General features: G+C 47.6%; 1 protein-coding gene across 1 annotated transcript; it reads left to right on the top strand.

Moving 5' to 3' along the window:
• Window positions 1–26,615, top strand: SDC1 (syndecan 1). Its single transcript, XM_036381370.1, has 6 exons — window positions 1–16; window positions 590–845; window positions 21,849–21,930; window positions 22,963–23,456; window positions 23,628–23,757; window positions 24,280–26,615. Exons 2-6 carry the CDS (start codon window positions 789–791, stop codon window positions 24,444–24,446), a joined length of 930 nt encoding a protein of 309 aa, XP_036237263.1. The 5' UTR covers window positions 1–16; window positions 590–788; the 3' UTR covers window positions 24,447–26,615.
• Window positions 26,616–27,010: the final 395 nt, after the last annotated feature.

Here is a 27,010-nt window from a genome sequence, read left to right on the forward strand (position 1 = left end):
ACCGGCATCTAGGAAGGTTGCCCTGGGTGTGGGGCCACCGGGGAGCGCTCCCGCCCCTCTCTCCGCAGCGGCGCCGGGGGGAGACAGCCGAGCGCCCCCGGGCTTTTCCCACAGTGAAAGGGGGGAAAAGCTTGTAACAGTTATCATTATTATTATTATTATTATTATTATTATTATTATTATTATTATTATTATTATTATTATTATTATTATTATTATTATTATTATTATTTTGAATTATTCTTTTTAGAGAGAGGGAAGGAAGCTCGGCGGGAGCAATGCCTCTGCCAGAGAGGAAATCTGGGAATGCAGTGGAAGGGAAGCGGCGGCTGCCGGGGGACCGGCCGGGGAGCGGGGCAGAGCGGCCGGGGAGGGGGCACCGGCGCAGGTAGCGCGGCAGGAAGCGGGGGCGGGCGGCGGGGCAGGGCGTGCCGGCCGGGCCGGGCTGGGGAGCCGGGCTGAGCTGAGCCGAGCCGAGCCGAGGGGAGGGGAGCGGAGCGGAGGCGGGGCCGGCCGGGGGGTGGCCGTAAGGTGAAGGTTGTTGCAGTGGGTTCATTAAAAGACAGAGTTCAACTCCTCGCTATCGCAGAGCGCTGCTGGGAGGCTGGTTCGGCTGCGTGCGAAGTAGAAAAAGGAGGGAAATAAAACAAAACAAAAAAGAAACCAGAAAAGGGAGCAAACCCGCAGCTACTTAAAACAATTCTAAGAGGAGCGGAGCAAGAGCGGCGTTGGAGACGGCGGGAAGCAGGGGCAGGCTGCGCGCTCCCGAGGCCCGGCGAGGAGGAAGGATGATAAACGTGGTGGCCCTGTGGCTGGTGGCCCTTTGCTTCCAGGCTGCTGTCCCGGTGAGCCGAGCGGAGCGGGGCGGGCGCGGCGCACGTGGGGCGGCGAGGCCCGGGTGCGGAGCGGGGCCGGGTGCGGGGCCAGGGCGGCGGGGCAGGGTGGGCCGGGCCGGGCCGGGCTGGGGGACCGCCCGGCTCCCCGCTTCGACGGGCTTCCGCAGGGGATCGCAGCGGTGCCCAGCCGTGCCGGGGTGGAGGGCTGCGGTGGCCTTTGTGCTGGCGGCGGGCCCCAGCCCGGCTGCCCCGGCAGCCTTAATTCAAACCAGACCCGCCGCGGCGGCTCCCGACCTGCCGGCGGCTCCGCCCCGGGGCGCCGCGGGGCGGGCGGGCGGCGCTCCCCGCACCCCCCCGGCCACGGGACCCCTCGGTGCGCCCGGGAGGGCCGGGGCGGGGGGGTTCGGATGCTGCCGCCGCCCCTCCGGCGTGTCGCGCCCCGGCGGCGGTGAGCGGCGGGTCCGGGGAGCGCTGGCATGTGGCCCTTTGTGGTTCGGCTGTGGCCAAGTCACGGGTGGCTCCTGAAGCTGCGGCGCTCCTGCCGTGCCCCGGCACAGCCCCGGGGAGCGCGGGTTGGTGGCTCTCCGCCGCCTTTGTGCCTGAGAGCCCCGGCCCAGGGCAGGGTGGTCCGGACTCTGCTTTCTGCCGCTGGAACAAAGGTCCCGGTGCTGCCCGGCTGGGCGCACGGCCGCGCCGGTGCTGGCGCTCCCCGGAGCGTGGTGACCCCGCGGCAGCGAGGCCCGTCCCGGCTGCCGTGTCCCGGGAGCCGCTCTCGGGGCAGCCCGGAGCCGCGGGGCGCGCTGGTCCCGCAGCAGCAGCAGCCGCCAGGTGTCATCCGCGGACAGGGCATGGCTCTGCTCCCGCTCCCGCCCCGCCAGCGAGAGCCTTTCCGCGGAAACCCGGCCCCGCAGCCCCGTGAAGTGCTGTGCTCGCCGCTTCAGGTCTGTGCTCGCAGCCTGGGCGGCGTCGAGCCCCGTGTGCGGTCGGAGGGTGCGGGGCAGGAGATCTTGTGGCCGCGCCTCGAGGGGCGCAAAGCCCCAGTCCCGTCGCTTTCTTCTGAGATGTGGGATATGCTTCTTTGCTTCCCATGTGGTCCCTCACCAGACCCGAGTGTGAACCGGTTGTGGAGCCTTCCCCTTTGGATGAGTTAGGAGAAAAAAGTGGAGCATGAGATAGTTTGAGCAGGCAGGGCCATCAAAGTAAAACTAGTGGGGTTTCTTCTTTTTGAAATGATTGATTTAAAACTTGCTTAGGGGTAAACTGCAGCACCAGTCGAATAAGGAGTGGCAGAACAAAGTGCACAGTGGGATCTGAGCTGCTCAAAATACCTCTGGTTTTGCTGTACCATTCTGTGAACTTTGCCTATAGTTCTGAGCGTGGACCCTCCTGGCCCACATGGCAGTGAGTCGTTATGAGATGGCTAAAAATTACAAACGTGAGTGTAGGCAGCACTGTTCCATGGAAGGAAGGCTCTGCTCTCAACTTCTGAGTAAGCTTCTGCTTAATGAAGTGGGGAAACTGCAGTTAATTTGCAGCCTCTGTACTCTATTTGGATAAAATTCCCCTGTGATAAATATTCTTTACTAGAAATTTACTAGAGAAGGACACGAAGTAAATGCTTGTCTGGAGTTCTTCTGTGCCTGTGAGATGCTCAGGCCTGGCTGGCCTTTCAAGGGGTTTCAAGGGTGAGCACACAGAGGAGCAGAGGTCCTGGGGCTCTCTAGGGTGACTCAGCACTGAGGCTGTTTCCCTTCTGGTGATCACATGGCTTTTTTCCCCATGTCAGAATTTCAGTGACATGGACTTATCTGCCTTTCCCACCCATCTGGAATAATTATGATTTTGCATTGAGTGTCTGAAAACCTCTTGTGTTGAAGCAGGGTGGCCTTGCACAGTACTTTGAATCTGCCAGACTGCAGTGCTATGGGCATTGCCATGGTTGTGTTGGGTTCTTGGTGGTCTGATTGTTGGGATGGATGCCACTCCTGCTGGCACATGGCTTGGCCCTTGGTTGTTGCTATGTAACTTGGCTCATCTATGTATATTGTCATTGGAATAATAAACAGGAGCAAGAAACTGTCCAAACAATAATTGTTTTCTTCCTGAGTACTCTCACATGCAGGAATGACTGGGGAGGTTCCTGGTCTCCTTCAAGGTGACACTCTATTGCTTAAAACACTCTTTATGAGAGTAATTGCCCTCTGTTATTATGATGGAGACATGGACTTCCTTGAAATTAGAAGGCTGATACATCTTACCATTTTAAGAGTTTAACCTTGTTATTCTCTAAAATAGAAACTTTTACAAGGTATAACACTGCCCAGAAGCCAACTGATCCTGCTGCAGGAGGGCAGTGGGCAATCCAGCCCCTATGGTGAGCGGAGGAGGGTTCTGATTGTTTTGTCTGGTGTAGGTGCTTGCTGGTGGTTGACAGAAGCTTACCAGAGCAGGCCAAACCTTTTTCCAAGGGTGATGTCACATCTGAACATAAACTAGTTAGAAGAAATTGGGTAGTCCAGCTTGCTTGTTAAACATGCAGGCAGTGGGTAAGGAGGAAACACTTCTTTTCTACAGTATGCACAGAACAGTGTCACAATATTCATCTAGCACTGTAAACAGAGCTGCTCCATCTGAACACTGACTTGCTGGTGGCCACCTCCCGCTGAAATGGTGACTGCTGTATCTGGTCAGCTCTGAGTAAAGCAGCAGCAAATGAGCTGGGGTTTGTATGGTGTAAGGGGGCTCTAGTGCAGTTTTGTAGTCTTTGTTTCAGGTTTCTCTCAGTTTCAAGTGGTGAGAAGAGCTAACGTTTTAATGGCAACACTCTGAAATTTCTGGAAACAAACAATCCTCTCTAACAACCTGAGACATGTTACAGCAAGTGCAAGAAATCTGTAAGCCTTCTAAAATTAAGTTAGTGCACAAACCTGAAATGTAGGCTGCTGTTTTAGCAGCAAAATCGGTCCATTTTAAGTATGTGTTTTGCATTGCCTGTACTCAGATGTCTCCAGGTGGCCTGTATACCAGCACTCTGTCCTAACCTTCTTTGAAGTGATTCCTGTGTCCAAGAACCATACTAATACCTGTGAGAGAGACATTCCACACTTGTTTCTGGCATCTGAGGAGCTGGGATTTTAGGCCCTCCTTACAGGGAGGAGGGAGCTTCTTGGGAGGGAGAAGATAGGGCCTTCTCCTGAGTAGGTACTGCCAATTACAAAATTGCAGTGCTTCAGCATTGTGGCGTTAGTGTTTTCATCCTAATAGCTTTGAGATAATAAAGAGTAGAAGACGTCTAATACAGCGCTCCTTGACAGCTGAAGATTGATGGGCTTGCTATGTTCAAATGGCACTAGTCCCTCAGAACAGCGTTCAGCTGATGCCGAAGCACCTAAATGTAGGTGTCTGTGTGTGCTGGGCGCTTAAGCCCTCATTAGAGTCAAGGCGATGTAATCAGTGGAGCCAAAGAGGGCGATTATCTGACCAGCCCCTGCACGTCTGCTGCAAGGTGAGTTGCTTTGTCAAGGCTTTATTGGCTAGATCTCAAGTTGCCTATAGAGGAGCACAACACCTTTACTCTGGTGCCTTTATCTAGAGCGATTTAGCTCAAAGTGATGGACCTTTTATCTGTGGGAATTAATCGTAATTCTCTCCATAAACAAACAGACTGGACAGAACTAACAAAGCAGTGGGGAGCATCAGCTGCTGGCTAGAACAGCAGCTCCCTTCTAGTGTAACTGTAGTTTTGCTCTGCTAAAGAATGTGGAAGAAATTAGGGATTATAGCTGGGTCCCATCTCAGCATTCTGAAGTGAGTGAAATATATATGAGCAGAAACATAAGTGGTTGTATTTGGGGGGGATGGTTATGAGCTGTTGGGTTAGCATCAGAGCACTGTAATATTTAAAGACACTGTTTATTTGTGGATTAGATGAGAGGAGCTTTTGTTACTCTGTAGACTTTGATACAGGCAGTGAACTTACAGTGGGGAAGTTGTTTTGACCAAGAGTGAAAGGACTTCTGATGTTTCTTATAGGCTCATTTCTGAGTCGAGAAGATATTCTCAGATGCAGAAGGCATGTGGTGCCTCCTTTGGAGTGCTGAGTGTTCAGCTTTGCTAACAGGTCTCTAAGTTAGGGCTGACAAGTGTGCTTCACCTGAGCTGCAGCTCTGCTGGCTACTGGTGCACCACAGCCATGAGCCTTATCTGGCCTGGCTAGAAACTTGGGACAGTGCCCTTTCTACTGTGGGGATCCTCATGGAAAAATTACTGCTCTGTGAAGCCTAACCTCAAGGTGAGATAACATTTGGACCTCCTACAAGCAACTCTTGTGGGGCAACATCTGCTAATGTGGTGGTTTCCCAAGCTCTCTGTTTCTCAAGCAGTGCTTGGCTGCAGTTGGCATTCTGGGTCTTGTGGAACCGGCATGGGTCCAATGGAGTCTGTTAGCTTGGGCTCCTTGCCATGCTCCACTGTAATGTTTGTATCTTGCTGCTGAGACCAGTCTCACCAGTGAGGCTTGCTCTGCTGGATGGGAACCAGTGTGTTAGTGGGATTTGGATGGAGTTGGCAATAAAACTTCCCGTTGAGTCACTGGAGCTGCAGTAACAACTGAGTCATGGAGGTGTTGTAAGTCATGGCTTTCCCTGCTAGGCTTCTAGTTAGAAACTCCTTGGGGTATTTTCAGTTGAAGAACTCTTGCTGCTTCACCTCTGTGTCTTACTGCTCTGCTCTCTGGCAGAACTATCTTCTCCATAGCCCATGTTTTTGCATCATGGTTCTCCTTAACGTCCACTCATTTTGTGTCTTGGTGTTCAGGCTTTTCTAATAACTGAAAGGTCTTCTGGATTGCTCTTGCAGAATGACCCCTGACTAAATCAAGGGTGCTGATGTAATGTAGGAAACTGCCTGCCAACCAGCTTAAACTACTCATGGGTATCCTGCCATGCATGAGGGCTCTGTGTTGTCATACTCCACTGTGTAGCTTTTCTACACTGCCTGTGCAGTAATATCAATGTCTTGATTGCCAGTCATAGAAGCAAAGGCTGACGGTCTTGATTTTTGGCTGTGGGCAGTCCCAGGTACACACTCCTGTCAGGCAACCTTCTGCAGAGTACAGCCAGTTCACATGAGGACTCCTCAGAGTGCACTGGCTCCATCACCTGAGCACACACAAACCATAGCTGGAGACTGGGGCTTGCTCTTTGTCTGACTCTGCCATGTGATGAGGAGCTTGTTGCCCCTTTTAAATGTAAGGAAACTTGAACTCTGTTCCACTTGGAAGGGGAGTGTGCTGAATGCTTTCTGGGCGGCACTGCAGACTGTGATTGTCCTGTGCTGTACACAGGAAAGCTCTTGCTAATTAGTTCCTAATGCTGGTGGCTGTACGCATCCTGGTCGGAGGCAGGCAGCAGCTCCAGTCCAGTCCCTTGCTCATATAGGGATTACTGGAGGAGCAGGCTGTAGATTGAAGCCAGAGGTGGGCAGGGGTGAGTGGAGCCAGTCTGCTTTCTAGAGAGCAAGTGGTGATTAATGTAACGAGTTCCAGATGAGAGCTCTTGTGGAGCTCCATGTCATAGCAGTGGTGCTGCTGTGGCTGTGCTGGTAGGAAGCCTTTGTATGAATATGATCTCTGGGGATCAGAGCCGGCAGCTACAGTGCTGTAGGAAGAGACTACCTGGCTCTTTCCTGTCCCGGAACAGGATCCTATTGTCCCATCCCATGTTGTCTTTTCCTATGCTTTGAGACCAGAAGAGAGGAGAAATACAAATATAGGTATATATTTATAGAGAGAGACATCTATGCCTGTCACATGCTACTTGTTATCCAGCTGACAGCAGAGCTTGGAGGCTGTATGCCCTGGCCCTAGCATGGTGATCTGGGAGATTTGATACCTATGCTCTGCACAACCACAGGAGCTCAGAGCAGCCTGTTGATCTACCAAAACATCAGTCTCTGCTAAAAGCATCTGCAGAGGAGAGAACTTGTTATCCCATTGACCAGCTAATAGGGATCTTCTTTAGGGACAGAGTCCAGGCTTTCTTCAGTCAGGAAGCTGATGGGTAAAGCCCAAAGTAGAGGAACCACAAAGCTTGCCTGAATTCGTATCTAACACAGATGCTAATATGTGTGTTATTCTTCACTCACTTGCTGTGCTCTGTTGCTTATGAAACTGTGACAGAGACTCTCACACCAGCAGATTTCATGGACAAATGAGATTTGTCCACCTCACTGGCTCTAGCAGCATGTGAGTGGCACCTCCATGCAGTGGAAAGTGGTGGTGAGGCTTGCATCGAAACTTGCCCAACAGCCTGCAGCTAGACAGCTTTGACTTCTAAATCTCTTTCTGTCCTAACAGAGGAATCATCTAGATCGTGACTACTTTCCCATCAGTGAACAAAGCACGGAACAAAAGAGGCTGACTCTGGCATGTCTGGGCAGTGGCAAGGAGTGCTGTGCTATCGTGCTCTCACATCGACTGACTCATGGCCTGCAGAAGAAAGCTGCTGGCTTAATCCTGCAGCAGCACCGGCTCCCTCTGAAGTGTGTTTAACCTGCAGAAAGTTCCCCGGTCTGCATCTGTAGTTGCATTGAGCTGTGAAACACTGGTGAGCTTCTTTCTACGCAAGCTGGAAGATGCAATTATGAATAATTAGAAGTTGTTACTCTGGTAGCTCAAGAGTGTTCCATGCTCAGTGTACCCTCCCCCCTATACCCAGCATGCAGCCAGAAGGGGTTAAAAAGATTCACCAAATGTTCCTACACTGGTGCTTGTAAGTAAATGTGGTGGGTTGGCCCTGGCAGGGCACCAGGTACCCACCGAAGCTGCTCTGTCACTGCCCTTCTCAGCTGGGCAGGGAGAGAAAATACAACAAAAGACTTGTGGGTCGAGATAAGGACAGGGAGAGATCCCTCACCAGTGACCATCACAGGCAAAATGGATTCGGCTTGGGGAAATGAATTTATTAGCAAACAACTCAGAGTAGGATAGCAAAAAGTAAACCCACATCTTAAAAACACCTTGTCCCCATTTTCCCCCTCCTTTATTTGGCTTAACTTTAATCCAGATTCTCCAGCTTTTCCCCCCAGGAGTTGAAGGGGGTGGGGAATGGGGGCTGTGGTTGGTTCATCACACATTGTCTCTGCTGCTCCTTCTCCTCAGGGGGAGGACTCCTCACAGTGTTCCCCTGCTCCAGTGTGGGGTCCCTTGCAAAAGGTTTGTCTCTACAAACTTCTTCAGTGTGTGTCCTTCCCATGGGCTGCAGGTCTAAATCACTGCTCCCGTCTGGATCCCTTCCATGGGGTGCAGTCCTTCAGGAACAGGCTGCTCCAGCTTGGGTCCCCCACAGGGTGACAGGTCCTGCCAGCAAACTTTGTCTGCTGTGGGCTTCTCTCTCAATGGGGGCTACAGGTCCTGCCAGGAGCTGCTTCCAGCATGGGCTTCCGTGGGGTCACAGCCTCCTTTGGGTGTCCCCTTGCTCTGTTGTGGGATCCTCCACAGGCTGCAGGTGGGTCTCTGCTCCACTGTGGACCTTCATGGGCTTCAGGGGCACAGCTGCACTAGGGGCTGCGGGGGAATATCTGATTGGGGCCTGGAGCTCCTCCTGTCCCTCCTCCTTCACTGACCTTGCGGTCTGCAGGGTTGCTACTCTAGCATATTCTCGCTCCTCTCTTCTCTGGCTGCAATTACTCCTGTGCAATAACTTTTTCCCCTTCTTGACTGTGTTATCCCAGAGGCACTGCTTGTGTCACTGATGGTCTCAGCCTTGGCCATCAGTGGGTCTGTCCTGGCTGGCTGGCACTGGCTCTGTCAGGCACAGGGGAAGTTCTGTCTTGTTAGAGAAGCCACTCCTGTAGTTCCCCTGCTACCAAAATCCTACCATGCAAACCCAGTACAGTAAAGCATGTTAGACACAAGGTGTCTTGTGACCAACTTAAATGCTAGAGCCACAATTGTGTAGGAAATCTAATTGTCTGGCCCATTCTGTAATGCACCCCCCTCAGCAGACTGCCTGCTAAGAACCTTCCTGTGCTTATTTGGGGGCATACTGCTTGGCAAGGCTCAAAACTATGCCATAAATCATTCTAATAATATGATGGTATTGGTGGTGTTCTGGTGCCTGGGGATGTTCTCTGATATTATTTAATTTACTAGTATGATGTAGCCAGTGGGTCTCTGGCTGCCGGCCCAGAATATTATGAAGTTGAGAAAACTGCAGTATCCAGTACAAGAAAGTGAAAGTTCACAATAGAGGACCACAACTCTTCTCTTGGAAACTCAGCCTATTTTGGATAATTCAGAGAGCTGAGCAAGTACAGTTGTGTGAGAAGTCTTGTGTAATCCATCAGCTGAGGGTTGTGAGGTGAATACTGCACACCTGGGACAGCATTCAGTGTTGTTGTGATGGTGCTGGTACATGCCAGTGGTTCAGCCTGTGCTTTTAGACTTGGCCCATAAAGTGGTCCTTCAGCATTTTGTGCTCTGCTTTATTCAGAGGGATAATGTGCTGGCTAGAGTTGGTAGTCACAGAGTAGACTCAAACATTTATTCATATATATGAAATATCTTCAACTTAGTGATGTTCAAACAGTGTCCTATGAGTTTGATCTGTTGTTATGTCACATCTTGGCTATGCTGATGGCACCTCTTGACAGAAACTGGTCTGAACTAGGGGGCATGCTGTGCTAGGAGTAACTTGGTAGTAAAGCATTCACCTTGCTTTGCAATTTTAGTGCTGTTTTATTGACTTGTCGTGGTGCCTGTCAGTCTGTCAGCAGTGGCATTAGTGGTCTAATGGAACAGAAGTGGCTCTTGTCTCTTCACAGTATAGGTGTGTAAAACACAGGGATGTCCAAATCACAGCTTGAAATCTTACAGTTGCCCATATGAGGCAGGAGAGCATCCTGAGTGCACAAGCATGGCAGCATCTCCCACTAAATTCTAATCTCCCCACCTGATTTGATGGCTGCTCTGAAAGAAGGCCCTGGGGAAGACAGGTCAACAAGCTGTACACCCAAAAATGACAGCAGATGAGGCTTGGATAACAGCTGAGATCAAAGGGAAGCTCTGATTTATCTCACCTTGTAACAGTCCCTCATTCACGGCTCTGCTGTGCAAATGTGGTGTGAAACAGTGTAACTGGGTGACTGGGTCAGAGTCAGTTTAATCCAGTAGGTGTTTGGGCAAGAAATGCCTAATGTCCATTAATTAGATGAGTGGAACCGTAGGTGACTGGAGCACAATTGCAGCAGCAGGGTTTTTCAAGACCGTTTCTGGTGGGAGGATTTCATTTGGTGCTTCATCACTGGAATGATACTTCAACACCCTCGTGACTCAGCATGGAAGTACACCAGTCAGATCTCATAATCTCACTGAGGTGTTGCATAATTTAACTGTGAATGGTGCAACTGCTGTCAGATCTTTGTAGCATGTGCAGGATTAGCAGTGCTTTTGTAAACCTGAGCACAGAGACCATTAGTGTCCTCGGAGGGAGTGCTGTGAGCTTGGTCTGTGCCATTTCATGTGGGTAGATCCCTGGCTGTGTGCTCCAGTGCTTGTGAGCATGAATGTTTCTCAGAGGGAATCCATGCAGTCTGACCTGTGTTCCACCTTAGAATAACTCAGTGGAATGTGGTCCAGCCTGTGCCCAAAGACCACCTGATCTGCTGCTGTTTGTTCCAAGGAGACCAGTAGCACCCACAACACTTGCATGGTGCTTTTCTTCAGGAGCTGCCAGGACTGTTGTGGAAGGAGGGGGTAATGGTGAAAGTGCCTCTTTGAGAAGACTCTTGGGATAGGGAAACAGGGTATTCCTGATCTGAGATGTGCCTCCTGCTTCAGGGGGAGATGTTTCAGTCCTTAGGGAATGGCTTAGTCATGGCAGTGTAACTGCCTCTGTTACAGGGATGACTTGTGCATTATAAACAACCTTGGCTTAGTCAACACTGAGATCCTGTGGATAAGACAATGTTGATAGCATGCCTCATAATGTAGGGGAGAGACTTGATTTCATCAGATCTAAGCTGGCAGTGGTGAGCCATAGAAACAAACATAAAAAGAACACCAAGAATCATAGAATATACTGAGTTGGAGCTCCACAAGGATCATTGAATCCACTGTGTGCTAGTGTAAGACCTGCCAAGAGGCAGGAACTGCCTTGCATTGGGTCAAACCCAAAATGTAAAGCTGCCTGCATGGTCTATGTGAGTCCAGCCACTGCAGCCACTGGCTGTCGATTGGGACTCATGAGTTCATTCCTAGCAGACTGGTGCCGGTTGCTGTGAGCCCTGCTGAGCAAGAACAGAGTCACTTAGAACTGTTTGGAGCTTAGCTGTGACCAAATCAGAAGGGTGCTGTGGAATGCCAACTCTTGGCTCATTTTGCTGCCTAAGTTTCGCTTCTGTAGCTCCCTTGCAAGTAGTCAAGGTCTTCTGTGCCAGACTGACAAGCAACAGCACCAACCAATCAGGTTTTGGGATGTCCCTGGTTCTGCCATCTGGTGTGCACATGTGAGAGAGAGATTGCATTGGTGCCTGTTCAAGCCAGGCGGCTCCTTCTGGGTGCTTCCAGTCCCCTGATTCATCAGCTCTTCAGTGGGGGTTGTGGTTGAAAGGGCTGGTGGTGATGCTGCAACTGGGAAGTTGAGTTTTAGATTTATATTGAAATGCAGCATTCCAAGGGAAAACATGTCTGGGATGCATGTATGGAAAATACAGATTGTTAGCTGTCCTGGCTTAGGTCTTGTCACTGCAGGACAGTAGCAAAAACTAAGTTCACAAGCCTTGGAGACTTCATTGTGCACCCTCTGAAGAAAATGTGGAATTTTCACAAAAGCAATCAAGGAGGCTTTGTCTTGGGTTGTTGAGGCTTGGGATGTTGTCATGATCTGAAGGAGCTGGTGTAAGTTAGAGTGTGAGCAGATCAGCTGGGAAGATAAAGCAGAGTTTGATAGCAGCAGGCCTGGCAGCTGGCAGGTGTTTCTGTCACCTGGTGAAAGATGTGAGCAAACAGAAGGTAACTTTTGTTGTCCTGTCCATATCCGGTTGCTGCAGAATACATCCTCTTATAAAACATTATCTGGGCAGTTCCACTGTAACTCTCTGTAACTAATTGGAACACCTGGTCACCTTTTTTGCTGTTGTAAGGCCAAGCATTTGTAAGTTTAAGTAGTCTTACTTAAGTTTACCAATGGCTTTAGCTGAGACTTTTGGTACTCCTGGGTTGCAAGTTCATCTTTCTGCTGAGGTTTAAACAACATCCTAGCTGCTGGGAGCCATAAGTCCTGCCCTAAGTACAGGCTTTTTAGTTTGATACACTAGGGATTTTTATCTGAAACTTGGATTTCACTAATTTAATATAGCACTGCAAGCAATTTGCTCAAATTAGAAACATGTATGCATCAGTAGTAGACTGAAAATGTTTCTGTGATCCTTCAAGAAATCTTAGAGCTTGGTCTCCTGGCTCCTTGGCATATCTCACGTTAGGTAATTGCTGGACTTCAGGGTGGAGAAGAGGGAAACTCTTGAAATAAGAACCTGAGTCTTTTCCTATCCTTGTGTCTAGACACTGAAGGCTTTTGCGTTTTCTCTTGTCTGACAATTGTTCCGGGCTGTGTGTTGGCTTCTCTTCCTCAGGTGAAGCAGAACAGTGTCTTTCTCCCTCAGAATACTGTGTAGCATAGTGATGAGGTGGTTTTTGACTTCTGGGATCACATCTGCTCAGGTCAGAGCACTTGTGCAGCTGTAGCACTGCTTGTGGTAGTTTGCTGATCACATTAAAGCTACCATGGAGCTCATTTGAAATGGGTAGTAGTTACAGCAAGCAAGTTGCACAGCATCTCTCTCTAGGAAACAGGCTTCCCTAGGCCAGAGGCCCACGTGTTCTGATGCTGCTGAGAGACATCAGCGATGCACAGGGTGCCACCACCCCAATTGGAAGACCTGAGATGCCACAGACCACATCTTGCTTTGCTATCGGCACACCTCTGATTTCTGAGCTGGGACTTCCTGAGCTGACTGGCTGAAGATGACAAGAGCAAGCTGTGCTCCTGTGGGACCAAAATCTCTGAGCTGCCTCTGCCATGCCCCCACACTGGTGGTGCTGCAGGCTTGTGCTCTGTCCTGCAGCCACGGCCTGGCCAGGAGGAACGTGAGGGGCCGGGCCGGCAGGGCCGGGCCCCTCATGCAGGGCCAGATCCCTCATGCAGGGCCGAGCCCCTCAGTGTCCTGGCACGTGGCCCACAGCCCCACACTGAGCATTTGGAGCGCACAGGGCTGCTGGGACAAGTCAGTCCCAAATGGAACAAATGGGAGCACTCACCACCTGCAGCTCTTGCCTCAAACCCAGTCCTGGGCTCCATTCAGCAGCCTCAGGGCTGTAATGCCACTGGTTGCTTCGCTGGGAGCTGGGTGGTTTCTGAGGTGCGTGGAGAAAGGAGCCTGGCTTCCCCAGCCCACTGTTGCACTTGTCAGGATCTCTGGTTCTGCAGCAAGTTTAACTGCAAGGACACTTCTCAGTGCTGATTGTTGAACAGGGTGAGTGCTGTCAAGAGATGGGGCAAGGAAAGGAATTTGCCTCCACCACAGGTCAGCTGGTTGGGAATAATTGGCAAAGAATGCTGAAGACATAAGCTCAGTGTGTTTATATGTGCTGAAGGCAGCACTGCAAAGTCCAGTCTCTTATTTAAAGTGGCTGTGGCTGCTGATGCCTTGTGTGAGGTGAGTTGCTCTTTCTCACCTGAACTCCACAGCAGGGGCTGCATGTGTGTGGGAGGAAGAGGCAGCAGGTATTTAGATCCTGTCACTTCTCATTTCTTCTGCTGGCAAGAGGGTTGCATTTATCTGTGCTGTAGTTACCAGTATGTGTGGGCAATGTGTGGGTTTGGGCTGCTGGAGTCCTCTGCTGGATAGGTTTCCATTCCATAAAGATTTTTCTGCTTGCCAGCATGCTCCCCTCTTTAGCCTTACTTTGTCAGGTTTCAGGGATGGGTGGCTCACCTCTAGCCTCTGCTGAAACCAAGCAATTCCTTGTCTGTTCCTTTCTAAACAAGCAGATGAAGTGGCTGTTGCTGTAAGAATGACTCTTCGCTGCTGGTTTTGCTACACTAGGAAGTAGGAAGTGCTGGTGACTTTCAGTCAGAGGGTTTTAAGACAAGCTAGGTTTGCCTAGTCTTGACTTAGGCAACTCAGTGCTCATCTCTCAAGCCAGCTTAAGTAGATTGAAATTAATTTCCCAGGATGGATGGCCTCAGTGAGGTGCACCTACTTTGCACAACCCTTTGAGCTTATATATTGGCTGTGGCTTTCTTTTGCTAGCTCAAGCAACAAATGCCTGAACTATCAAGTATGTTAAAGAGCTGCAGGGAAGGATCTTTAAAGAAAAGTGGTTTATAACATAAAACTGAACTGGCTGCTTCTCTTGAGATTAGCTGCAGGGAAATGAGCTTTCTCATTAGACTGCATCTTCAAAGCACCGACTGCCTTGAACGTGGGAGACAAAAGGGACCCCCACTTTTGGCCGTATTGTGACAGCCTGTCAGTGATACAGAGTTAAGCTGTGTGCCTGTTGTGTGCCACGTCTGTGCATGTGTTGGTCTGTGGTGAAATTCAGTCTTTGGCCTGGGCTGCATTGCTTCACTGGAAGGAGCAGGTTGGTGTGGGTGAAAGCAGTGTGTAGTAACTTCCTTGTTTCATACATAGTCCAGGTGAAAAAGCAGGAGCACAGGCTGTAACTCACTCTCTATTGCTGAGGAACTGAGCAGGCTTCTGGTGGAGCTGGCTGAGAGGTACTTGAGAGGCAGCTGAGCTCTTCTGCATCAGAGCTGGCACGGTGCTCTGTGCACTGCTGGCACAGAGGGCTCCCATGCACAGCTGCTGTGCTGTCCCTGCTGCCATGGGCATGGCCATGAGCTTCCCCTGCTGAGGAATCCATGGCCCTCTGGGACTCCAGCTACTCCAGCTTTGCTCAGCCCTCTCTGATGAAGGATGTTCAGTGTACTCTTTATCAGGAATAAATGGCAATTGCACTGGGCCTCCTGTAAAGTTCAGGTGGCCCAGGATGAAAGCAGAACTGCTCTGGTTTGAGCAACACATCTGTGTAGCCTTTGCTACCGTGTATTCAGCCTCCCAGGAGGACTGGGAGAACTCAGAAGCACTGCTGTCAGACCTTGGAACAAACATGATCCACGAGCAGACACTGCAGAACCCTCCCTACAGCCCCTGTCCCTGCTCATTTTTGTATGAACCTGTGTGGCCCTCTGAGTCAGGCTCTGATTTGCGTGTTGCCTGCAGTCTGGTGATGTGCATTTCCATAATGCATGGCAGGCTGGGGAATGAGTGTCAGCAGCCCAGAGTGCAGGCTGTGAGCCTGTGTGAATGCTTAAGCAGCCCTGGCTGCCACGCTCTGCCCTGTGCCAACACAAACACTTGGGCATTCATGCACTGAGTAGGATTGGGAAACTGGTCCTGCCGGAAAATTCTTTGCATGATATTTTATCCTCTTCTTAATTTTTTTTCTTTTTTCTTTGGATTTGTTGGGTTGGGTTTTTTTTTTTAGGGGCGGGAGGTTTGTTTTGGGTTTTTTTTTTTTCCTTTGCTTTTTCTTTTTCCTTTTGTTTAGTTTAACAGGAGCAGTTCCCTGATCTGGTTCACCATGAAAGTGCACAAACAGACGTGCAGGGGATGGTCCAGGAAGCATGAAGTGACATGCTCTTGTGGGAGGTGGGAGTTAAAAGGGCCCTGCTGTACAGTGTGAAACTTAACCTGGTGGCGACAGGCTGGTTCGTTTTTGCTCTTGGCATGTTGATTACTGTGTTTCTGCCCTACTTAATTAAAAAAGTTGCTGTCACTCTAAGGAGAAAATGTAAAGCTGATTGGGCAATAGTGTGGAGCCTCTAGAAGCACTGGCTGCTCTGCCTGTGGAGCAGCTGGATGCTCTTCCTTGGTCACTGCCTCTTGTGCAGGGGATCAGAGTATGCTCCTACAGCTGGAAGAAAAGTAGGATCACAGCCTAGTGAACAGTGGGCAGTCTACTGTCTGTTTTTTTCTCCCCATAGTGGAATAGATCTTAAGAGCTCTCATCCTGTTTTGAGCAGCTATTGGAAGGTGTTTTGCTGCCTTTGAGAGCTGAGTGCCAAGAGGAAACTACTGTGTAATGATCAGGGAGTTCAAACATAACTCCCTCAAAGATAGTTCCTCTCTCAAGTCACCAGGCAAAAATAGAAGAGGACACCAGTAAGAATGCAATTAACCAAGATTTTCCATATTTCTTTGCACTAATAATGGTCTGATAGACAAGCAGCCAGATTAACTGGCTTGCTTACCTCTTTCTGCTAAAATGGTGCTTGCCTTGCTGAGCAAAAGAGCTCCCTTTGCTTTCCACTTGCTGCTCTGTGGAAGGAGCACCCTCTGAGCTATTCTCCAGCCTTGCTGCATGTGGCACAGATTGATGGATGGAAGGGTGGGGATGCTGAAGCTTGTTGATACACATCAAAAGGTTGTTGAGGGCTCGGGAACACCAACATCTGAAACAGGGAAGGCACTAGGAAGTGAGAAGTGCTGGTGACTTGGTTTGTAGAATCATAGAAGGGTTTGGGTTGGAAGGGACCGTAAAGTTCCAACACTCCTTTTGTCACAGCAGTCCTTGATTGGAACACTAGCCAGGGATAAAATACTGCTTAAATCTAGGCTGTCCAGCCTTTGAACTGTGTGTGGGGTGGTTGGTAGCTGTCCTTGGCCTGTGCTGTTAGTCTGCATCTTTGGCTCCTCTAGGAAGAGAAATACTTCATTAACCTATGTGATTACCAGGGAGCACCAGGGTTTATTTTGAGCAGTGAAGTAGCAGGAGAAACAACTGCAAGAGAATTTAGGTGAGGTGGTGCCACACTGCTGCTGAGTTCTGGAGTAACAGGCTTGCATGCAAGCTTCAATCTTGACTTACCATATAAAAGCATCAGCTCTCTTTCTGCTATTCCAGAATTTATGGCGGACTGTTAAAGAGAAGGTCTGCATGGCCAACTTAATTCCAGAGTCTGTATGTATGTAAAAGAAGGGGGACAGGTGAGGACTGCTGCTGGTGGGTTTTATATGATTGGGGTTTTTTTTGATTGTTGGGTGGTTTTCTTTTTAATTTCTTTTTCCACCTTAACCATTGAAGCTGTCTCCTGACCATGAACATCTGGGATTGGAGTTAATTGTGCATGGGCTATTAACTGCAGAATATCAAGGCTTAACAAAGCTAAAGTTTCCTTCAGCAGGTGGTTTTGTCTTCCCCCCACACTAATACCAATATTAGGTTGAGGTTAGAGCTCTTCGTGCTGCTCTGCCTCAGATGGCATTTCTGCTCTTCAATGTATAGGAAAAGGTGAAAGACAAACCTTTCTGTTTGAGTTTATTTAAGAATTAATTGTTCCAATCCTTTTGAAAGTATTCTTCTAGATGCTCTATTGTAGCCAATTTACAGGACAAATGTTTGTCTTGCTCTTGAATATCTCTTAAACAAGAGCAAACTATTGGTTTTCCTTCCCATGCAGTTGCAATACTCTCACAGGATGGTTAGGGAGCTGTTTGAGGTGGGAGAGCTCAATACAGTTCATTCTTTTTCAGCTGAGTAAGAAGGATTTATTAGGGGAAATAAATGTGCAAATTTAACAGCTTTATTCAGATAATGGAGGATTTCAAGTGTTTTTGACACTGCAGATCACTAACTGGATTAAGAAGAGTTGGATACAAATCATCCTTAATCTAGTTAAGGGCTTGTAGCAGCTTGTGGCAAAGCTAGTGGTTTTGCTTACCTCAAAGAGCAATTTGAGAAAAGCTCTTTCCTTTTGCATGTATCAAATTAAATAAATGTGGTTCCCAGTTGGGGCAGGGTTAGATCAACTAATCAACTACAAATCTCCCCCTCATCATGAGAGAGTGCTTCAGATCTCTGCTGTAGCAGGAGGGAGCTCTGTAGCAGCTGATGGGATAAGCCCAGAAGGACCCATGCTTTGAGACTCTGACCAAGATGAAGACTGAAGAATAGTTAAAAATGATACTTTAAAAAAGAAAAAAAGTCTGGATTATGTCGGCCTTCTGGATCCAATAATATTGCTAATGAGTTGTGAAAGCCTGGCCCATTGTTGATTAAATTGAAGATGCCACTAAGCAGCTTTCTGGTTGTCCCAGCAGAACTGAATAACTATTGTTCTGCAACAATGCAGTGCTCAGCAAGAGCAGAAGCTAACAGTCACCCCAGGGTTTCCCCTAAACAGGCTGCTTTGATCCTTGTGGAAGAGGGTCTTCCACTGGTTAATGAGAACTGGTTAAATTATATCAAAAATACAGTTAAAAATTTTAGCCCTCACATGCAACTGAATTCAGTGACAGCAAATCAAAAGGACTGGACAAGTATTTCCAACCAGTTGTCTGAACTGCTAATAAAACCATACAAGCTTGTAAAATGGTAAAAAAGCAACATATTGTAAGTGCTCAATAAGAATGTAATGACTTTTTGACTAGAGTACATGAGATACCATCCAAGATCCACTCTCTAAAAGGTAAAGTAAGCTTGTTTTAAGCTGGAATTATTTTCAGCTCTTTTGTATGATAGCATAACCCAGTGTTCTGTACCCCTAATCCTCTTGGCTAATCAAAACCTTTCCCATTGGTGTAAGTCAGCTTTAGTAAAAGGTCATTGAAAAACCTTGACCATGAGGTGTTTGTTCTTTGAACAGCACAGTCTGTCTTCCTGATGCAAACCCAAATTAGTTCAGTCCCTTCCAATGCTGTCCTGAGTTAGTGTTTTCTAACCTTGCTGTGTCTGAAATCCTTCAGCAGCAGATCATCATAGAAGCATGGCCTTTCTGCAGTACTTGTGTTTTGTGGGGAGGTTACCATCTTTTATGCCCATTGTAGCTGTAATTTATGGAGCAAGAAATGTAGTCCTTATATAACCATACAGTTACATAAATTGGGCAAATGTTCCTTAATGCTCGTGTGTCATGAAATTGGATGATGTCACGAAATTACAGCACTTTGTGGGTATTCTGACTGCTATCCACATGTGCATAATCCTGTACTTCCCTTGAGTATTTGGGCCAAAGAAAGTCCCTCTCAGATCCCAAGCCTCAAGCTGCCTGATTAAAGGGAGGTGCCACAATGCCCAGAGGAGCAGCTGGGACGAGGGGACAAGACCCCTGGGGACATGTAACTTCACCAAGTTCTCATATAAAACTGTGGAAAGCAGGCTTTGCTGGTCCTGATTCATGTTTTCTATTATTCTTAAGTGCAGCAGCCAGCCTCAGGGGTTGGTGGGTCATGTTTGGAGAATGAGTGCTGAGCAGCTGCTGGACAGCTCTGCCCTGGAACACCTCGGGTGTCCCTTGGTTTAGGCTGAGCTGCCCTGAGCTTCTCTCCTCTGAGGAGGCCCTCACTATCCCTGCTCAGATACAGGAATCAAACTAGGACTCAAATGGGTACATAACAAAGGCTGTGGAGAAGCAGAGCTTGCAGCAGCCTGGGAAGAGGCTCGGAGCTCAGGTGTGTGGGGAGGTGTTAAGGGTAGGGTGGCTGGACACACTCCTTAAGAGCAAAGGAAATGTGGCACAGCTGAACAAGCCACACCTATTCAACCCCTCAAGGCAAAGGGGTGCAGGGTCAATAGTCAAGATCAAGAGTTGCCATTTTATTTCTTGGCAGTCTGTGATCCTTTCAGGAGGATTGTTGAGGTCTGCAGGCAATCAGTCTGTCCAGGTGTTGGAAATCTATATGAGCTACCCCTGAATATTCAGATTTGGGGGGAAGGCAGCCTTGATCCTAGCTGAATGTGTATGGTGATACAATCTTAAACTGTATTGGCAGTGCCTTACTTCAATAAAAAGCTGGAGAGTTTGCTTTCTAGCTGCTTCCAGGAAGTTTTCCCACTGGGAGGAGAATGCAACCCCCACCTTTAGCAGCACATTCCCCTTTTGCACTCAGCCAGGCTGAGTGAAAGAACAAAGGGTTGTGCTTGCCACTGCTGGTGTGAGAAGTGAGAGAGAAAAATGGTCTCCAACCCCCCATCAACAAAACCAGTGCCATTTCTAAGGCCTCACTTATCTTCTGACAGTACTGGGAAGGGTACATGAGGGAGCTGAGTTGGGCAGCCTGGCAGTTCTTTCTTTATTCTTTATGCACCAACAGTTCGTACTCTTTAATATTTGAAGTGAGATCAGCCCGTGTGAGTCACCACCCTTGGACACAAGAAGGAAAACACATGGGAAGCACTTATCTGACCTACTTTCTGTGTAAGGGTGCAAAAGCTCAGTGCAAACAAGCAGGGACAAATCTAAAAGTCAAAATTACCTCATGTCTTGCCGTTAAGCAAGAGATCGAAGGGCAATTCACTCTAGAAATATGCCTGCAGAAGCTTAAGGAATAGTACTTTGGGGTTTATTTTTAGTAGGGAAGAAAAGAGCTAAAAAAATGTATGTCTGTATGAGGGAGTTTTATTCCTAGTTTTTTTGTTATTAAAAAAAAATCATAGCTACAATAATTGCCTTATTAAGATCTTGGGGCTGAATAGGCTGGTGGCAACTTAGTTACTTGTCTTCAGAGAGGTAGAATCTAATGGGCTAGTTAACCACCTTGGAAACTAGTTCTGTGGAAATGTGGGGAATGGATAAAGTATTAAGGATGGAAGAGAAAAATGGATAGACCTGGTATCTTAAGAATAACAAGGAGATAGGACCAATAAACACATCCATTGTGGGTAATAAAGTGACAACTAAAGAGCTGGATTGTTTTGACAATACATAATGGTGCTGGCTAACTTCTCCCTGGGATGAGGATGAATGTTATATTCATTTTAAAGTGACACTGTGTTAATGCAAGCTAGAGAGATACAGTGGGCCTGGTGGCAAGAATATGTGTCCTTTTTTTACATAATAAAATGAGACTTTGCACTTCTTGGGATCATAGGGATCCCACAGCTTGGATGAGTCAATGTGACATCTAAACTTGCAGATGGCAGTGCTGGAAAGGGGTGACAAAGGTGACTTTAAGATGGGCTAGAAGTCAAAATTTGTGGAAACGGGGAATGTAGTTGGGTGTCAGAAAGATGAAATTTGGAAGAAGTGACTTAGAGGGTTTTGGTTTGAAATCTGAGAAGGGAAAATGACTGGTTAGGTAATGGTAGCCCTGCAGAAATAAACCTGAGGCTCGTCATGAGCTGAGAGTCAGGCATGTTGTAGTGATAGGAGCAGTAAGTGTATACAGCACAGGCCAATGAGATGCATGAAATAATCATTCTGTAATTAGTAAACTAGTAAACACTGAAAGAGTGTTGTCTTCTTTGGAGATCCTGAGTAGCTTTGAGTGTTGTATGCTCTGACAAACAAGTGCCATAGAACAGGGATTTGGCCTCTTGTTTCAGCAACTGAAATTCAGTGCTGGGTAGTGCACTCCTTGGAGTGTAAATGGAGAAAGTTCAGGGCTTATTCTCCAACAGTGAAGGCTGGCTTCTATCTCTGGACTTATTTTGAGTGCCCACACATAGTAAAAAGGAACTTGGATTCTCCTTCTAGCTAGCTCAGACCAAAGCTAAGTGCTTTGGTTTCAGATATGTGAACAGTATTTGAGTCATAAAGGGAAAGAAGACAAACTATTTTGCCTTCCCTTCTGCTCCTTAGAATTAATGCAGTGATTTGCAGATGGAGTGGTTGGTAGATAGGGAAGGCACAGTCAGCGCCTGAAACATGCTGGGAAGGACTGGGCATTGCCTGCTCCCAGGATGCAACACTGAATGGATTCCTTGCTTTCTTCTTTGCCAAAGCAACTGCAGCCTGGAAGCAGTGCAGAGAAAGGAGACAGCAAGACTGACCTTTCCATCACTAGAGCTCCTCTTCTGGGGAGGGGAGCTGGAATGAGGGAAGAAGAAAAAATGCAGTCTGAACAAAAATTTTGTGTGACCTCTAGGAACCCCTAGAAGACTCTGTGCAAGCAACCTGATCACTTCAATCTCATCACTGACACATCTTTTTGCTCTTCTCTTTAAAGCAAACTACAAATCTGGACCTTCCCCCTGAAGACCTTGATTCATCTGGTGATGAGGAAGACGCGTTCTCAGGTTCAGGTGCAGGTGAGTTATTAGCAGTTGGGCTGGTAGTGCTTGATCCTTCTAGGATGTGGCACTTGAGATCTCAGTAAGCACCCAAGGGAAGGGGGTAGAGAGAGGAATCCACTCACCCACCTACCCCAGAATATGAGAGCTGGGAACAGAGAAAGAGCCTAATCTATTAATCTTGTATTCCTTGAGATTCTAGCAAGTAGTAGAAAATGAGCTGTAGGAGACTTGAGAGGGAGCAGAAGCAGAGGTAGACTCCATGTGACTGCTACTGTGAGATGTGTGAAGAATGTTATGAAACTGGAGTGATTCTTCACTCATGGGGAAGAGAGATCATAACAAGGCCCTTTATGAGCAGGTAGGAGATAATGTTTGAAGGTGTGTAAACCCCAGCCTACCAACATGTATCAAGTACAAACTTTATCTGTCATCAGATGTGCATGTTCCCATGGGCCATAGGTATTTATAAGTGATAAGGGGGATTTAGGGTAGGGGGAAGAGTCTATAAAAATGATTGTTAGACTGCATGAGAGAGACCCTTGGTGTTCAGTACTGAAGTTGAGGGGATGCTAGTGAGAAAAGAGCAAGCTATTGAAAGCTGAAGCATGCTATGCTTCTCCTTCCTTCCAGCCACAAGTTTGTATTTTAGATTATACTCTGAAGAAATTAAGACCCTGAAATCCGTTCCAAATGCAGTTGAGACTGAAGGTGTGACTGCTCTGAATCAAAAGTGTTTATGGAAAAAGACTCAGATATCTACACTGAGGAGTCAGTGTACTCAAAGCAGATTTCCCTTGTCAACCTCACTACAAACAGGCACTTTTGGCTTGGGGAGAAGCAGATGACTAACAAAGTATTGCTGAATACCACATTGGTCTGTCCCTTCCTTATTCCACTGAAAAGGATGAGGAATTAAAAACTGAACATTGGTTATTATGAAAATTGACTGTGAAGGTTAAGCATCCTCCTTAGACCAGTGTCCTGAAGATACTATAATAGGCCTCTAAACTGGCCAAGGGTAATATTTTTTGTTTGTTTGTTTTGCAGGTCCCCTGACTGATCAGTCTCACACTTGGAAAATCCCAGGAGAATCAACTAATTCCTCAGTAGTGGCAGCACCAGTGGATTTCAGTGAGCAGCCATTTCATGGGATTGAGAGCAGAACTGAAAAGGAAGCAGTATCTCCTTCTGCAACCAGTAATCCAGTGACAGAGAAACCAGTTGTAGCTGTGAAGGACGAATTATCCATCCTGGGCTCACCTGATGGGAAACCAGCAAGCCATGTAGTCACAACAACAGTGAGAAGTCCTACTGCTCACTTCCCTTCCGTGGTTCATGTGACTCCTTCAGAAGCCTCTGCTGTGGTCCATGAGCTTGAGCCTGAAATCCCCAGCTCTGATGTGCCAGACACCAAGGATGTCCCTGAGCCCCACTCTACTGTCCACGGTGAGGGAGAGGTGGCTGCCACCCCCGCGGCCACAGCTCCGGAGGATGTCGCTCCTACACATGAGGAGGTTTCTGAAGTTGGCTCTGGAGACCCGGTGAGGACTAACAGTTCTGACACCCTTTGCAGGGACATGTAGTCTTTAAGTAGCATGTACTAAGTTTGTTTGGTGGGAATGGGTGTTAATTAGTCAAAACCAGTGATTGGTTTATGTTGGTAGACAGGCATGATGAGAAACATGAATAACCTGCCCTGTATGTCCCAACAGGGAGACTTCATCTTGACTAAAGACGAGGAATTTCTCCCCACCCAGAACTCAGAAGTATTGGCTGACTCTGAGAGGAATGCCAAAGCAGCAGGAGCCTCGGGAATTATGGACAGAAAAGAAGTTCTTGGAGGTACCAAATATTTTGGATTTCTAGTTGGTAAAAGCAGATTCCTGGAGTCTCCTGGAAGAAGCTGCAGTTGTGCAAATACATCTCTGAGCAAGGATGCCAACCTTTTATGTTAGACCTCTGAAATGAGGGTGATGATTCTGTCATGTCAAAACCCTAACAGGGGCAAATATTAGTCTGCTAATAGCAGCTAGCAGTGGCTGCTTTATCTGCAACTTTGTTTAAACCTCTTCCTCCACTCCTCTGAAAAGTTACAGTAAAATTTCTCTGTTGCTGCCTCAGTCAAATTACCAGGGTTGAGCACCATAGCCTTGTGTGCTGTGCAGCATAGCCCAGTGGGAGATCCATGTCCCTGGGACTGGCTGCTGTATTTGAGCAGGTGCTTGGTTTGGGAGGGGACAGAAGGACACATTAATTTAAGTCATTAAGCCAGGGATAGGTAGGGAGCAATCTGAAACTTAAAATCATAGTAGCACTATCTGGTATGGCATTTAGAGTAATCTGTGTCTTTTTCTCCCCTTCCAGGTGTTATTGCTGGAGGACTTGTAGGCTTGGTGTTTGCAGTGTTTCTAGTTGCATTTATGCTGTACAGAATGAAGAAAAAAGATGAAGGCAGCTATTCACTGGATGAACCAAAACAGTCTAATGGAGGATACCAAAAACCACACAAACAAGAGGAATTCTATGCATAAACACTGATCTTCAGGACACTTCTTATTCCATCTTTCTTGGACTCTTCTCTCCCTGCACGTGGACCTCCTAGTGTGCTTTGCATTAAACTTAAGCCATATGATCATTGGGTTATTTGCCCTTACCACTTTGCCATTGGAAATTTTTTAACTACAAAGTAGATCTGGATTCATTGAACATTCCCTGCTTTCTTGCACAACTTGGTTTTTTTGTTGTGGTTTTTTTTCGTTTTTTTTTAACAGAATTGGAGCTGCAAGTTCCTAAACTCACCTTGGTTTATCTAAAGACTGCTGGGACAGGCGGTGGGGAGAAGATAAGGGAGCACTGTATGTATAAAACTCTTGATATTTAGGGAAAGGGCTAGCAAGAATAACCAATTACCAGTGCTCACACTCTGTATAGCAGGGGTCCTTCCTATTTAACTCATAGATGTGTTTCGAGTGTAACAAGTGGCTGTGCTGGGCAGACATTTGGTACACTGCTGTCCTCTAGCTCTTTCTGACAGCTGTATTTGGAGCACTTAATGCCTATGAAACATCAAGCTGAACTTGATCTCTGCCAAAAGGAGGTGTGAGGGGCAGGGTAAACAAATGACTGTCACATGGTTTAAAATAACTTATATTTTGGAAGCATTATCCCATACTCAGAACCAGTTCCTAAGCAGCTGGTACGTACACTAGCAAAAAACAAACCCCAAGAACCCCAAAACTGAGCGGAGAGCTAATTTTGCCAATAGTGTTGGGTTGTCCCACTACATGCTCCGCTCTCTCTCTCTCTCTCTGTCTCTCTCTCTCAAGGCTTAGGTAAGAAGTAGATTTTTTCCAAGCAGTCTCATCTCAGACATTCCCTTTCCTAGGTGCTGAGTGGAGGTTGGCTGTCCTGCTGCCTGATCTCACCCCGGGCAGTAGCAGGTGACCGGGGCCGTGTTGTAGCACCTCTGGTCACCGCGGCTGTTTCGGAATGTGCTCTGCCCTCTGTGCCACAGGGTGCCGTGGCACACAGGGCTGGGAGGTGGGGAGCAGCACCTCATGGCTGCAGCTAAGAAGTAGAGAAGCATCTGAAATGAGCCTGGGGAAGGCTTGAGTGTAGGTGGCCTTAAACAGATACAACAGTTGGTGTGCTTGACTCTCACTACTCCGGAACGGCTCCTTGGAAGCTGTTCCTGCACTTTGGAGAGAAGCCACTCCAGGGATGTCAGTCTAGTAAGGGCAGAAAAGCACCCCCTGAGCACAGTCTGGATGCCTGAAGCTGTGTGTGGTCAGTGTGCTGTCAGATGTCAGGCACTGGGGCCTCACTGGGGGTCTGGAGTTCTCCAGAGCATCTCAAACCGTGCAAACACAAGTGTGGTGTTCTGTACAAGCCTTACTTCTGCTCTGCCTTTGGGTAACTTCTTGCCACTTCAGTTCCTTGTCACTCAGTGCAGAAGGTATGGGGTGGGTGGAGGAGTGTTTACAACTGATGTAAATATTTGTACTGTTGAGCTAGAGGGAATGATCAGAGTACATTGGACAATATTGCAACAGTTGGTACAAATGTTGCACGTTAACAGACAAACTTAAAAACCTGTGTAATTTAAATGAAGTATAAAACACTCCTGAGCTGCCATGCAGCTAAAATTGGTGCCTTCGCTGCAAACACAAGAAAAAAACCCCAAAATACCTTGATTCCAAACTCTTCTTTATGCACGTGGAGAACTTGTGCATATGTGTAGCTGGCTGGTTTTTTAAGTAAAACTGCAACAACCATTATGTTTTTTTGTTAGGGTTGTTCTGTTTTCAGTTGTTTTGTTATTTTGGGTTTGTTTTGTTTTTTTTTTTTACCGAATGAATTTTTATAGGTTAATGCAATGACCAGATGGTGTTAATTTCAGCTGTAATTCTTTGCTTTGTATAGGAATGTAGAAATGTTTGATAGGTCTATCTATGAAAAGGTTCTTGTAAAGCACAGGAAGATAAAGTAGTAAAATTCAGTTGTACCTCACAACCTTGTTAGGGGGAAAGGAAAAAAACTGTATATTTTGGTAGTCTTAACTGACAGTTTGTGAAACAAACATGACATTCTGGGTTATTTAAGTGGTACAAATGAAATATGAGTTCTGACAGAAGATGCAACATTGGGTTATCTGTATGCCATGTAAAGGTATACTGCAATAAATGGCATTTTGGCAAGAATGTGTCTGACACGGTCTGTCTGTGAACATTGTTGTGTATAATACATCAAAAAGTATGGTGTTGTTTTTAAGACCACCTAGGTCTTTAAGGAATTTGGGTTACAGAACTGTGAATTCTGGGGCTAGAAACACAGAGATTCAGTTCAGCGCTTGAAGGGTCAAAGTGTGGCCTGCCTTCTCTCTCACCCTGCCCTGAGTGTCCTGGTTGCAGTGAGCTGCTCTGGCTGGAGGCACTGGTGTGGGATACAAATGGGCTTCAGTGGAGAGCAGAATGAAATGGCTTTGTTAGAGCCCTGCAACATTTCATGCTGGTTCTGATTTCGGGACCTCTCCTTGTGCAGAATGTCACCATCCCCAAAATGGTGATAAAAGTTTCAAGTCTTCCACAGGGCTTCC

The sequence above is a fragment of the Molothrus ater genome, chromosome 3, assembly GCF_012460135.2.
Source record: "Molothrus ater isolate BHLD 08-10-18 breed brown headed cowbird chromosome 3, BPBGC_Mater_1.1, whole genome shotgun sequence".
NCBI classification, from domain to species: domain Eukaryota; kingdom Metazoa; phylum Chordata; class Aves; order Passeriformes; family Icteridae; genus Molothrus; species Molothrus ater.

Coding starts and splice junctions, on each gene's coding strand:
- SDC1 (XM_036381370.1), top strand. CDS start 789: ATGATAAACGTGGTGGCCCTGTGGCTGGTGGCCCTTTGCTTCCAGGCT. Junction 846..21,848: donor GCTTCCAGGCTGCTGTCCCG/GTGAGCCGAGCG, acceptor TTCTCTTTAAAG/CAAACTACAAATCTGGACCT. Junction 23,758..24,279: donor CAGAAAAGAAGTTCTTGGAG/GTACCAAATATT, acceptor CTCCCCTTCCAG/GTGTTATTGCTGGAGGACTT.